The 14,241-nt window shown below is 38.0% G+C and overlaps 1 protein-coding gene and 2 long non-coding RNA genes across 3 annotated transcripts; all 3 read right to left on the bottom strand.

Annotated features, from left to right (window-relative positions):
- Positions 1-2,185: 2,185 nt before the first annotated feature.
- Positions 2,186-3,120, bottom strand: LOC141690306 (uncharacterized). The gene is made up of 3 exons (XR_012562718.1): positions 3,082-3,120; positions 2,934-3,005; positions 2,186-2,258 (listed from the first exon to the last, which is right to left on the bottom strand). It is a non-coding gene; the product is annotated as an uncharacterized LOC141690306 (long non-coding RNA).
- A 654-nt stretch (positions 3,121-3,774) lies between these two features.
- On the bottom strand, positions 3,775-4,328 carry LOC141689491 (uncharacterized). The gene is made up of 3 exons (XR_012562398.1): positions 4,192-4,328; positions 3,982-4,053; positions 3,775-3,903 (listed from the first exon to the last, which is right to left on the bottom strand). It is a non-coding gene; the product is annotated as an uncharacterized LOC141689491 (long non-coding RNA).
- Positions 4,329-11,487: 7,159 nt separating this feature from the next.
- Positions 11,488-11,862, bottom strand: LOC141690719 (uncharacterized). The gene has a single exon (XM_074495495.1). It carries the CDS (start codon positions 11,860-11,862, stop codon positions 11,488-11,490), a length of 375 nt encoding a protein of 124 aa, XP_074351596.1.
- Between the last annotated feature and the right edge of the window lie 2,379 nt (positions 11,863-14,241).

Below are 14,241 nucleotides of genomic sequence, written 5' to 3'. Positions count from 1 at the left end.
ACACTTGGAAATACAATTTAATTTCCTCACGTCGTGGTCACGGCTAATGCGAACTTCTCAATAGTGGAGTTATTCACACAAAACTTCACCGTCCTAGTAGGTTGGTTGCTGATCCTCCATGTTTTTTCTCACAGGGACAAATCTCAATTACGCAATTGAGTTCTTCCAAGTATAGATCCAGTACTTCTTCAGGTGTTCTGGTCGTATTCTTCTTTAATTCCTCAAAGATTACCTTGCTTATATCAGTTCATGAAGAGTCCTTTACTTTCTTCAATGCCGTGAAGAAGGGCAAACACTTGTCACCGAATTCAGAGATGAACCTCTCCTAAATTGCACTATTTAGTTTCTCTATGTTCTTAATGAAAGATGAAGGTTCCATAACCAGGAATCTTATCAACATTGGCCTTGATTCCCCACTCAGAGATGTGGCCTTAAAATTTCCAGATCCTACCTTGAAGTCACACCTTGTAGGATTTAACATCATCTTGTTGTGCATCAACACTTCAAATACGTCTCGGAGGTGTTTTATGTATTCTACCTTGTCTTGGATCTTAATTTTATTATACCATATACTCTCATGGTCTTTCAATAGAAATGCTCAAAATTTTTTACTTTCTAACCTTTGGTAAGTGGCATCTGATTTCTCAAAAAAAAGTCTATGTTGTTTATGCTGGTTTTTGGCCGATGTCTATGCTGTTTGGCAACCGATGTTGATGTCGGTGATGTCTATTCTAGACATCGGCCATAACCCGATGTCTTTACTAGCTTAGACATCGTTTCTGGAAAAAAAACTGATGTCCATTCATTGTTTTTTACAAAAAATGTTAGAAATAAATAATTTAATAAATAAATTACACTTATTACAACAGATTAAACATATAATGAGCTATGTTTTTTACAACATAGACATCATATATTTTCTTTTAGGTGATGTAAAATCAGATATTAAACATCGATTTATTCAGTAAAAGGCGATGTCTATAGTTGCACATAGACATCAATTATATCCCAAATAAAGTGATGTCTATGTTCAATTTACACTTGAATATGTCTATCTTTGACATCAGTTTTTTTTTTATCAAAAATGATGTACATTAACTTTTTTGACATCAGTTTATCTTCTTTAAAAGTGATGTATAATTATTTTTGAGATATCATTATTTATTCATTAAAAGTGATGTACAATTGTTTTTTGACATCAGTATTAATTCATTAAAATACGTGTTTGCATCTCAGTATTTCAGCACTATTTTTATTTTTGAAGTTAAATGCTGCAATTGGAAGATCTGAGAATTAATATATATTTGAAATTCTATAGTGCCAGTGCAAACTACAAAGATTATTTGATGAAATATTTACAGGATTTTCAGCAAGATCAACCAAATCAAGAGTCACACTAGTTCCCCCTGTTATGATACAAAGTTGTGCGCACTAGTAAGCTGGTTTTGCAACAACTTTACTTTGATGCTATATCCAGTCCATGACTCCCACTCCGTTTAGTCCCTCCACAGTTGATAAAAGTGAGTAATCTGCGGGTTTCACAATAGCTCTTTGTCTCAGAATATGGAGGTGATCTTGATTTGGAAACAACTCGACATCATAGTTGAAGAGTAAGATTGTTGTTGCACTTACATTGAGGTTTTCGGGAGCAGGGAAGATCTTTCTTTAAGCATCGAGCAACTCTACAAAATAAACTAAGCTAGTTCATGGTGTGCTTATAAAAAACTAGTAGATATCATGTCTATAGAAACTTACGAATTATTTTTTGAAGATGACATGCTGGATACAAGATTCTTGTAAAAGATACAAAAGGAATTTAAAGAAATATTGATATTTAGTTTAAAGAGTATATGAAGCAGGAAGAAACCTACACATTAGATGGCTGGCAGTTATATTCAGCTGTCCGTGAAAAATTGTTGTAAGATACATCACTGCAGCCAATATAATTATGAAATTTGTGAATACGATAAACATGGAACTTAATAATGATCCATCCTGGCATGTGGTTTCTCTAAATCTAGATGATATATTGAACTCAAAGCTGTGTAAAGAACTAACAAATTTTCTTTGCTTCCAGAAATCCAACTTGGTATCTCTCCAGTCAATGAATTGTGATTCAGATACCTACATTCGATTACAAGTTGGTGTCACACTTCTGAGTACATTAGTTTGTAAATTACATACAGGCTAAAGTAAACAGGTATAGGAAAGAAGATAAATTATGCAAGTCCAGCTATCCGAGTTAGTTGCATGTGTTCCTGGAAGGTAATAATTTCTTATAAGAAGTATTTGAAACAAATTCACATACAGATATTGTATACTAAGGTCGTTTAAGAGCGCCATTGAATCTGGTATTTGGCCAGTCAACCGATTAAAGCTCAGATCTCTGCAAACAAATAAAATAAAACTCAAAATGATAAAATTTTGATATATTTCCTAGCATACATGTTTCTGCAGGTTTTTGCATTCAAATGGCACATCACACGCTACACAAGCATATAAAGCTAATTTTTAGGACCTAACTGTAAAAGTAGAACAATACTTTTGAAAATACCATTCCCGACATAACAAGAAGACTGAGTTGCTGGTTATATAATCCAATGAACAACAAAATATTGGATAGAGAGAAAGTATTTGAACTTCGACGAGAAATCCAGAAGTACCCTTATAATTTACAATGTTCTTCTTTATATGCATAGACTAAACAGTGTAACTAAATTATTATAAGGAGAGTCTCTGAATGTGCTAATGAATTCTACATAGTAATACTTAAAAATATAGGTCTCTGTTGTGTGCTTGTATCGACTAATGCATCTGTGAAAACATATATAGTACATTGTAATCCCTCACACGCGCATGCACAGACATACATTGTGAGGAACTCCATTACCAGAAATTAGTACCGTATTGAGCAATAATAAAAGTTAGCTTACAGGGTTTTTAGTTGACCAAGTACTCCAAAGTATTCTGGAAGTGCACCATTGATCAAGCAATTTCTTAATATCCTGCAAAAGAAAGAAATGTTAACTAATTTTTTCAGGGAAACACATCTGCATCAGACAAAATTTATGTACGACTTACAGCACATGCAAGGATTGCATATCTTTTAAATCTGGGATAGTAAAATTTCTTCCAGTCCGATCAGATATCCTCCTATCAACAGAAAGCACAGAAGTAATCAATTGATCTCAAAACCAAACCAAAAATCAACTACAATGATAGAAAGTCATGAAGGTATTAAACATTGGCTAGATATTTGAGCAGTTCTTACAGTTCTATTAGATTTCTCAGACGGGAGATGCTCAATGGAATTGGACCCTCCAGTCCTGTTCCCTGCAAGTCCCTGCACAAAATTTGAAGTTTATTGAGAGGTATATGTAACCATAGTTTCTAGAATATGTACTAACAACCAAGTAGAACCAAACTGAAGCATAATCGACCAAAATTACTCACAGTCTTGTCATATTTGTCCAGTTTCCAATGAAATCGGGTATCTTCCCAGAGAAATCATTCCCATCTATCCTACTGCAAGGAGTAGATAATTTTAAGACTCTGTTAAACTTAGAAATATATAGTATAGATGAAGTAGTACTTACAAATCCTCTAGATTCCTCAGGTTGCCAAATGTTTCTGGTATTGTTCCATTTAATTTATTTGCAGAAACAACGTTGTGTAGATTGTTTGCAAGATTTCCATCAATAGATAAATAATGATAGAAGTGTTAAAGCTTTATGTAATTATGTTTTAATTATGATAAAAATGTGAAAACATTATGTAATAGATAAAAGCCCTCCATGAAGAACCCTTTAGGCATGTAATTGTAATTCTTACAATCTCCTCAAGCCAATCAAACTTCCAAAGTTTCGAGGAATAGGCCCTTCAAGTAGATTATCTTCCAAAAACCTGAAAAGTTCAGCTTAGATTAAGTCAACCAAAGGTTATACTTGAAATCCAAGTCATATAGATCACATTTTCACTTACAGCTCCTGAAGAGTAGCGATGTTGGCTAGTTCCTGAGGAATCGAACCTTGGATACGATTCCCCAAAAGGGATCTGTAGAAAGGAGAGTTCTAATTTACTACAGCTCTAAGAGGTCATGCTAGGAAGCTTAATTTAATGATATGTTTAGTTCACTACACTGCACAAAAAAATGCAGACAAGAAATTAGCAAGTATCTCAACAAAACCATACAGAAAGACAACGCGAAGCTGACCAAAAGCTCTGGGAATGGTTCCTCCGAGGACTCAGAGGCATGAACCTCGAGTGAGAAGAAGGCCCAGATGAGAAATTCACATGATCACCAAACCTATTCATTGGGGAGCTTAATCATGTATTAGTATTATTATAAGATCTGAAGTTTCCCACATCATTCATCCCTGCAAATCCTGTTAATAAGCATCAAGTTCTTAGCAGCCAATACAGAATCATTGCAACAATAATACAGAAATCAGAATACTGAAAGTAGTATCCATATTTAAGTTTTAACTAACAACATGTTATTTTATGACACATACAAGACTCAACCAAAACTAAACCAGGTCATAGTGTTAAACAAAATTTTTGTTTTGTCAACTACAGAGCATGGCACATACATCTGTTTCAACTTTCCATAAAATTAAAGCAACATGAGCTATTTCGAACATAAATATGTGATAAATCATTAATCAGTGACGAACTTTTGCAGGAAAGATCCAGCAGACGAGCACAAACAAGCTTTTAGATGTTCATTCCTCTAGATCCAAACTAAAAGGCAAGTAAAAGGTCGTAATATAAAACCAAAATAAACAAAAAAATCATAGATTGGATCAGTTTTCTTTCACATGTACTTTAATTATCATATACATATGTAGTTCCTTATTTATACAACCAATCAAAATTATTCTAGTAAATCTAAAGCTCATCATCAGATATAAAATTTGAAGCAACAGATAAATAACAAGAGGCAGTGATGTACCAATACAAATATCATCTCCGGCAACGTCAATTCTATTAAACATATTCAAATAAGTAAATTAGGGTTACAATTTCAAAAAAAAAAACCAAAATTAAAAATTCAGGGTTTCGATTTAAAAAACCCCAATTGAAAAGTACTCACAGAGAAGACCCTATTTCAAAATAACATAGTAAATTCACTTACCAATTTGAGTTTCTAAAATGATAACCAAGTAGAGAAGATCCTAATTCAAGCTTATCCTCTTACGAGCTTACATAGAAAAATGGAGAGAGATGGTGGAGATGATGGTGGTGAGTGGTGGAGATGATGGTGGTGAGCAGAGCGGCGGTGATGTTCGTGAGTGGGGGTGGTGAGTGGTGGAGATGATGATGGTGGGGTGAGAGAGTCGGAGCGAGAGAGTCGGATGAGAGAGAGAGAGCTTATGTGTGTTCATTTTTTTTAGTTTTTAGTTTTTTAAGTTATGTGTCTCATGGGGGAAAAACAAAAAGGGGGGGAGAATATTTGCTAAGGGGGGAAATTTATTTGGCTAAGGCGGAAACAAAAATAAAATGGGCGGGGAGTGAATTTTTTTTTGGAACTTTAGACATCAGTTTTAAAATAACCGATGTTTTAAAACAACATAGACATCATAAAAACACGGGGTGATGTTATAAATTCTTTTAACATCAGTGGCAAACCTAACCGATGTCTAATGTGTGATGTCTATTGACAGTTTTCTTGTAGTGAACATGGCCTCTACGAGCCTTCCCATTTCTTTTTCCTTAGTTTGTCTGACTAAGTGTGTTGTCCTATTTGGATGCTCAATTTAATTAAACCCTCATGTTTAAAGTGTGTCAAGTATAAATACCTCATTTTCTTTAAACATTTTCAAGCTTGTAGGAGCCTCATCTTAATTCTGTTCTTGAGTAGATGCGGCCCTTCGAAATATGGGATTCAGATTTCCTTTCTGCCCAACTCTGGGTGCATTAATCTCTCCAGGTAGTAATGCCCATTTTCAACAAAATCATTATTTTACTTCTTATGTTATAAGAAACTCATTTTTGATCCTCAACAATCCCGGTGTTGGATTAGTCAAATTTAGAGCATGTGTCATATCTTCTTCGTTCTTCTCGGACTCAAAGGCCTCGACCCTTGGGATGGAGTGATTCCAAAGGGCATCCCAACCTTATCTTTATAGGTTAACAAGAATGACGTAACTCCTGCATATTTCGGATCAATCTATATTGATTGACTGCCTCCTCACCTTATAAGTGGCACGATTCACCCATGATATGGGAAGTAGATAGCCTGCCGAAGCATTTCTCGAATACTCGATCCTCTTCTTCAGTCCATCTAGGACTATTCACATGGCCGCCTTAGCTTGCTTATTCACTTTGGACAAGCATGAAGTAGGAATCACGGACTATCTCCTAATTATTGCTTGTTTGTTTTAAATCCTTGTTGTTGAACTGATGTTCATCATCCATTACTAGGATTCGCAAAAGTCCATATTCGTGTATCACACTTTCTCACAGAAATTGTGTCCCTTGATTGATGGTTATCATAGATAAATTCTTAGCCTCAATCCACCTTATGAAGTAACTTATGATTATTATCAGGAACTGCCTTTGTGCGTTGGCTATGTGCATGTTCCGGGCATCCATCATATTTTATTCTCAATATCTTTATCATCAGCCATCATCTTCGACCGATGTAATCTAAATATGATACATTTTGAGCGACAACCTTGCCCCCGAGCGTAGTCTATGATTCTTCTCATGTACTTCCTTCAAGGCTAACTCTGTTCTTCGGGGTTTCGGGCATTTCAAGTAAGGAATCATGAACTACTTTTTACATAAAGTCTTTGCAATTAGATTAAAACTCCAAATCTTTTTCAGCATTTTTCATGCTCCAATGGAATCGTCGGGTCACCGACTAGTTTCAGATTGAGTCACTTAGGCAACAAGTCCTTACACGTATCGGTGCTATCAGTTGTGTATTAGTTTTTGGTTCTTCGTGACTTAGAAGTAGAAACTTCCCGTGTAACTTTCTATTTCCTAGGCAACGACCTTCATGCTTTCATCCCTCGGGATGTAGCCCTTATTAAATTGAGTCGTGTCTTCACAAGTTTCTCATATTTTATTGTTGTCTCATACTTTAATTTGAATTCCTATTTACTTTGGGAAATCATCAACATTGAGTCTCCGCAAACTTTTGAAGTTCTTGACCCTCAGGGTTTCAACTGAGACAATTCTTGCAACCAAGGCCTCATACTTGTCTTCATTGTTCATCATTTGAGAAATCCAATATCAGGAAAAATTCTATCATAGATCCATCATGATCTTGCACTACTTATTTTTGTTTTTGACGACCCATCAAAATAGAGAACCGAATATCATTTGAGTATCATCTCTTTCCCTTGTTGACATATTTCCTTGCCCGTGAACCGAATATCACTTGAGTATAATCTCTTTCCCTTGTTGACATATTTCCTTGCCCTCACGGGGTATTCTTCCTGCCCCCTGACTTCTTAGTTGTCAATGGGGCATTCAACCATGAAGTCAGTTAAATCTTGAACCTTAAACTTGTTTCTTGTTTATACTGAATTCGTCAGGTTTAGTTGTCCACTTAAACAACCTTCCACTAGCCTCAGGGTCGTGAATTCTGCCCCACGGGGGCTAGTTTTTTAATATTACACACTTGGAAATACAATTTAATTTCCTCACGTCGTGGTCACGGCTAATGCGAACTTCTCAATAGTGGAGTTATTCACACAAAACTTCACCGTCCTAGTAGGTTGGTTGCTGATCCTCCATGTTTTTTCTCACAGGGACAAATCTCAATTACGCAATTGAGTTCTTCCAAGTATAGATTCAGTACTTCTTCAGGTGTTCTGGTCATATTCTTCTTTAATTCCTCAAAGATTACCTTGCTTATATCAGTTCATGAAGAGTCCTTTACTTTCTTCAATGCCGTGAAGAAGGGCAAACACTTGTCACCGAATTCGGAGATGAACCTCTCCTAAATTGCACTATTTAGTTTCTCTATGTTCTTAATGAAAGATGAAGGTTCCATAACCAGGAATCTTATCAACATTGGCCTTGATTCCCCACTCAGAGATGTGGCCTTAAAATTTCTAGATCCTACCTTGAAGTCACACCTTGTAGGATTTAACATCATCTTGTTGTGCATCAGCACTTCAAATACCTCTCGGAGGTGTTTTATGTATTCTACCTTGTCTTGGATCTTAATTTTATTATACCATAGACTCTCATGGTCTTTCAATAGAAATGATCAAAATTTTTTACTTTCAAACCTTTGGTAAGTGGCATCTGATTTCTCAAAATAAAATAAGGAGAAAGATACATAATATTACAAAGTTAGTGAGGAGTGGTACCTTAGGAATGTCGTCCTTATAATTAGCTTACTGTTTTGTGGTTTCTCTCCTGCTAAGGGTAAAAATTCCTTTTCATTTAACTCATTATACTCTGGTTACTATCATTATCGAGTTTATATGTAATCAACCCAGGATCAAATTCAGGCTTATCATCTTATTTGGTTGTTCAGGTGATAAATGGATAAGAATCATATGTGTTGTTAGATTTCCTCATTGCTCGTTGGTCTTTTGTAATTCCATGTCTTCTTTTGCGAGGACCTACCCCCGACTTAATCGGGCCTTTAATCGTGGCAACATATCATAAAAGGCAAGTTGGGAATCAGCGAGTCCCATTTTCCAAAAATCTTTCAGAGTTTTGTATCATAGTGTGACAATCATCGGGTCTTCATGAATTAATTTCATCCCTTCCAAATCAGAATCATCAAAGTTAATGGAAATTTCTACTATCGCTTCTTATGGTGTACTACCTTTCGGGCACAAGCTTTCATTGAGCTTCTTGAAGTCCCAACGATCGTTAGTCTTCTAAAGATCATATTAATAACTGGTCCTCGGGCTGTGTGTTTTCCTGGAGTATCTTAATCTCCCCTCTTATTCTTTATAATCTTTCACTCTATTGCTTCCTTCACTATCTTCGTGAACCTGTTCGGTATTCTTCTCTTGGACTGGGAACTCAATTTTATTCCTTAGTTGACGCCAATCATCGATGTCTTCTTCATGAAATCATGAATACAATTCTTGTTCCTCTCTTTAGGGTTTACGCGCGGTGGCTTTGGCCATCGACCATTTTATCTTTTCATCTTTATCAAGATTCATCTTCTTGGAGCATTTAAATGTGTTTAATGAACTTCAATTCTCTGTTGTTCTTTCTCGGGGGAGAGTTTCCATCAGGGATATTTATCCTTAGCATCTCACTTTTGATCCTCCTTTTGTTTCTAGTTTTTTTCTTCATCGCCTCCTGTTGGAGGCTGAATTCTTCTTATGTTGTTTATTTTTACGTCGACATACTTGCCTTCCCACTCTTGCAACTTCAGTATGCACTTCAGTTTGATTTTGGCCAATAATAACTTAATATTGACATCCAAGGTTCCTTCTCGGACGGTCCTTGACATTTTATCATTCAAGTACGTGGTGATCAGGGCTTTTCTTTGAATCAGACCAGATAATACATGGATTCTTTATATCTTCATCTTATGTTCATGGGGGATGCAAAATAGCTTATGCACTCTTGGACCATTGTCGAGTCATGCCCCCCGGGGATTAAAAAAATGTCATGCACTTTATAAAATCATGCATCGGATGTTGTAGTAGAGAGTTTGAAAACATTCCTATGTGGTTAACCGGATTACTGACTCCATCATACACTCAAATGGGGTACCTTCAGCTTCCTCGAAATATAGGTATTTATAATTTCTCTCATGGAGTGATACGTTGGATCATTCAGATCTTTAAGGGGCATCAAATCTTTTGGATCAACCCTTGGAATTTCCATCTTCCTTGTTCACGGAAGGCCGTTCGAACTAACTATATCGGGGAACCGATCTTAGAGGCTCCAGGCCATCCAAATTTTGCAAGTAGTCGAGTTTGTTGTAACCTTTTCTGATTTCTTTTCCTCCATTAAATCACGAGTTTGATGAGACAAAAAATCGCTCTTCATCATTCGAAGCTTTTAGTCCTTGTAGCTCTCGAGTCTTGGGACATCCTTCTTCGGTCGGTCACTTCCTGGACGTCACCTTCTTGGAGTGGCATCCTTATCACTTCAGATTTCATCATCCTCGGTGTAGGGATTGGAATAATCACAAATTTGGTCATTGATGGGTTTCAATCCTTGAGTATAAGGTGGTGTATAGCCTTTGAACGGTTGATGTTGAATTCCGCTTCCTTGGTCATAATCTTTGAATCCATATCCCGGATTATCCATGGTTTGTGAAATGAGAACATTGGTAGAGCTAAGGTCTCAACTACCATCTGAAATTGGGGATTCGACCCTTAAACTTAAGGATTCTATCTTCTGAACTTGGGGATCTTAAATCGTCCCTTCGGGTTAAGATCGTACCTCTAAACTTGTTAAATATTTTTGATGTGCTCCTCATGAGCTCGAATTCTTTTTTCACAATGGTTTGAGGAATGACCCCTTCGTGCCCTCGAGACTGAGAATGTATTCTAACAACGGGCTCTTTGATTGGTCGTCTCCTTCTTGGCTTGGTCTCCTTACCAGATGAACGGACACTGTCTTAGGTATTGGGATAAAAGAAATCTCTAACTCATTTAAAAATGGGGCTCAGCCCTTGTAAATACCGGAATTCATACTCCTAATGCGGTCGACGCCAAAGTTTTCTATAATCAGGTGGGTTAGCGTTCCTCCTAGATGAAAACATAATTGTTAACATCTGAAATACGATTGGGGATTCATCCCTTGGTTTTCCACTCCTTGATATTGGGTATCGGTCCTTTGAATCAACGTTCGGGTCATAATAAATCCCATAACTATGGGACCGACTTCTTGATTTTGTGATTGAGAGTTGTGGTACTCCAATGATGGAAGCAACAACTTGAGTTGTGGCTGGTAGATCTTGATTGCTTCATGATTTCAGATCTTTTTGGGGTTTTCGAATTTGTGCTTCATGAGCACAAATCCTCTTCTTTATGATTTGGGAATTCATCCTTTCACGTCTTCGGGGCTAAAAACCCCCTTTGACAACAGGTTCCTCAATTGGCTGCACACTTCTTGGGGAGATCTCCTCTTCATATGAATGATAACTACCCTCGATATGGGGATCATAGAGATCGTAACTTCTTCCTTCAATAAGCTTGAGCCCTTACAAATGCTGATGTTCGCACTCCTCATGTACTCGGTCTTGCGTTCCTCCTCAAAATTTTACATCCGGTAAGGTGGGTGACCATTCACCATTGATGGAAGCACAATTATTAACATCTGAAATTCGGGTGTTCATTAGTGAGAGCACCATCTATAATTTGGGACTCTTTCCTTAATTATGCTTCCCTTAATGTTGGAGACCTTTCTTTGATTCAGCAGTTGGGTAACGGGGATCTCCATCCCTGAGAGATCAGTTCCTCGGATATTGAGGTTTGACTATGGTGAAATCTCAACAATGGATGCGACATTGTGTATTGCAGCAGGTGGTTTCCCGGTGCTTCTTCATGCTTTCATGGTTATCGTCTTCTTCATGCTTTCCTCCACTTTGATATACTTCCCAGCCTTATCTTGAAGCTGTAACATGGTCTCAGAGGGGCTCTTAGCTAGGGACATTTTGAAGAATTCATCCCTTGGTCCCTGCTGCAGTGCTATCATAGCTACATTGTCATCAAGGTCTGGAACCTTCAAGGCCTCCTTTGTGAAATGATTTAGATAATCTCTCAATGACTCCTTTGCTCCTTGCATAATGCTCATGAGGGATGCCGGACTTTTTTCATGCACTCTCCCACTGATGAATTGCTTGATAAAAGTTTGACTTAGATCTTTGAAGGATCCAATAAAATTTGGTGGCAAATGACTGTACCATCTTTGAGCCATTCTCGACAGGGTTTGCGGAAAGGCCTTATACTTAATAGCATCGTTCACGGGCTGAAACAATAGTGCATTAAAGAATGTTCAGACATGGTTAGCGGGATCCCCAGTACCATCATAAGCTTTGATGGTGGGCATCTTAAACTTCCTTAAGATGTGGGTATTCATTATCTCTTCAGTGAACGGTGGAGTTAGATCATCAGGATCTCCTAGGAGCAGAAGGTCACTTGCATCAGCCCTTAGGACACCAACCCTTCTTTGGATTGGACCATCCAAGTCTATGATTGGAGGAGGATTTCTCCTCCTCAGAGGTAGTGGGGGTCTCGGTGTGAGGTGTGCCTCTAGATCGTGCTTCAGCCTTTGGATCTCAGCTTCGTGAGCCCTGATCCTCTCTTGTACTTCTTGGGGATTTGCCCCTCGGATGGTTCTGGGGCGCGGGTTAGCATCAGGCATTGATTCTTTACCAGCACTCCTCCTTCTTAGAGCTACATCGTCATCTGCAGATTCAGAGTCTCTTTCAGTGTAAGGTCCAGAGAACTCTTGGTCCTCCGGAATAGGTACCAAACCGCGTATATAGGGGGTGTCTGCCCTTGTGCTTCACTCCGATTAGCATATCCACTTCCCCCAACTCGGGGTATAGGGGCATCCCATAAGGGGTGTTAGTGGTCATAATTTTTAATATTCTTACCCAACGGGTCGAGGATTCACAGGTGCATGCACCTGCTGAAATAGGAAATTCATCCCTTGCGGAGCCAGAGGATTCGTCCCTTGTGGTTGAGGCTCAGCTGCCCCTATCAGGGTTCCTCCTTGGGTGGAGGCGTGGGATGACTGTGGGGGTATCTCTACCGTTGATGAAATCATTTGGGTCATCCCAGCTGGTGTTCCTTCGGGGGCGTTGCTCCCGCTCCGTGTTTACACCATGGTTGTTGTTATGCTTTTCCACAGACGGCGCCAAATCTTATAGATAAAAAAACATGTATTTATTTATTGTGTGTATTCAATGTTAGGGTTTGATAAGTTTCGAGCTTTAATGGCTGCGCCTGTGTTTCATGACTTGAATCCACCCTCACAAGATACCTACGTACCTTAGCGTATGCCAAAGATCAAGCCAAAACATAGTTCTTGGTGATGTATACCCTCGGGGCTATGACAGGGAGAGCTCACCAAGGACGTAGTGACTTTCATGTCCTTCGAGGGTTGAGTCTAAAACGTCGTTCCAGGTAATGGCCTCGTGGCTTGTAGGATGCCTTCGCGGCTTTACGATGCTTAAAGATGTCTTCCAAAATGTGCTTTCATAGTGGTGATGTAGCTCTTGTCCAGAAAAAAACATCCTGCTGAAGTTGAAGGGTTAAGACCCTTTATATAGATGTTGAGAGTCTACAAATTAGGGTAGAATTGGGTGACTTGATGGGCAAGTCTCCACCTCTGATTGGACTTTGGAGTTCTAGAAAGCAGGAATTAGTTTCCTTCTGAATTTAGGTTGCTTGGAAGCTACTTCTTGTAGAAGTAGTTACTTATTTGAACATATTTATTGGGCTATTTAATTAGCCCCATTATTAATTACGAAATTAATAAATAATTAGGAATTTGGCCCTCATTAACTGGTCTTTTCCATTTGACCCAATTAGGTCTGATTAATGTGACATTAACTCCACAATTATGGTTATTTTTATTCCCTATCAGCACCTTCATTGTTATATCATCATATGTCTATTGCTACCCTAATAGGGAATTCTGTTATTATATCTGATGTAAAATCGAGAGTGATAGTTATGGGAGATAGAAATTATAAGGTTAACTTGCTTCCAATGGAGATGCATGACTTTGACATTATCTTGGGCATGGACTAGTTGAGTGAACATCGTGCCATAATTGATTATCAAGGAAAGAGGGTGATCTTTGGGGATGCTAGATAAACCAGAATTTGTATACCAAGGGTCTCAGCCAAAAGGGGAGGTTAAATTAATTTCTACTCTAAAGGTGAACAAACTTTTATATAAGGGTTATGATGGCTACCTTGCTTTCGTGAAGGATACATCGAAGGATGAACCTCGCATTGAGGATTATCCAGTTGTAAAAGAGTATGCAGATGTGTTTCCCGATGAGCTACCGCATTTGCCACCACATAGAGAGGTGGAGTTCACTATTGAACTTTTTCTAGGTGCTGAGCCTATTTCTAAGGCGCCTTATCGAATGACACCACTTGAGTTGCAAAAATTGAAGGAAAAATTGCAGGAGTTGTTGGATAGGGGATTTATCAGGCCAAGTTTGTCTCCATGGGGAGCTCTTATATTGTTTGTGAAGAAGAATGATGGTTCCATGAGATTGTGCATTGACTATAGGGAGTTGAATAAAGTGACTATCAGAAACAGGTATCCTTTGCCA

The sequence above is a fragment of the Apium graveolens genome, chromosome 10 (assembly GCF_009905375.1).
Source record: "Apium graveolens cultivar Ventura chromosome 10, ASM990537v1, whole genome shotgun sequence".
Taxonomy (NCBI): domain Eukaryota; kingdom Viridiplantae; phylum Streptophyta; class Magnoliopsida; order Apiales; family Apiaceae; genus Apium; species Apium graveolens.
Note: the sequence above shows the minus strand (reverse complement) of the source record. Positions and strands in the feature narration are given on the sequence as shown.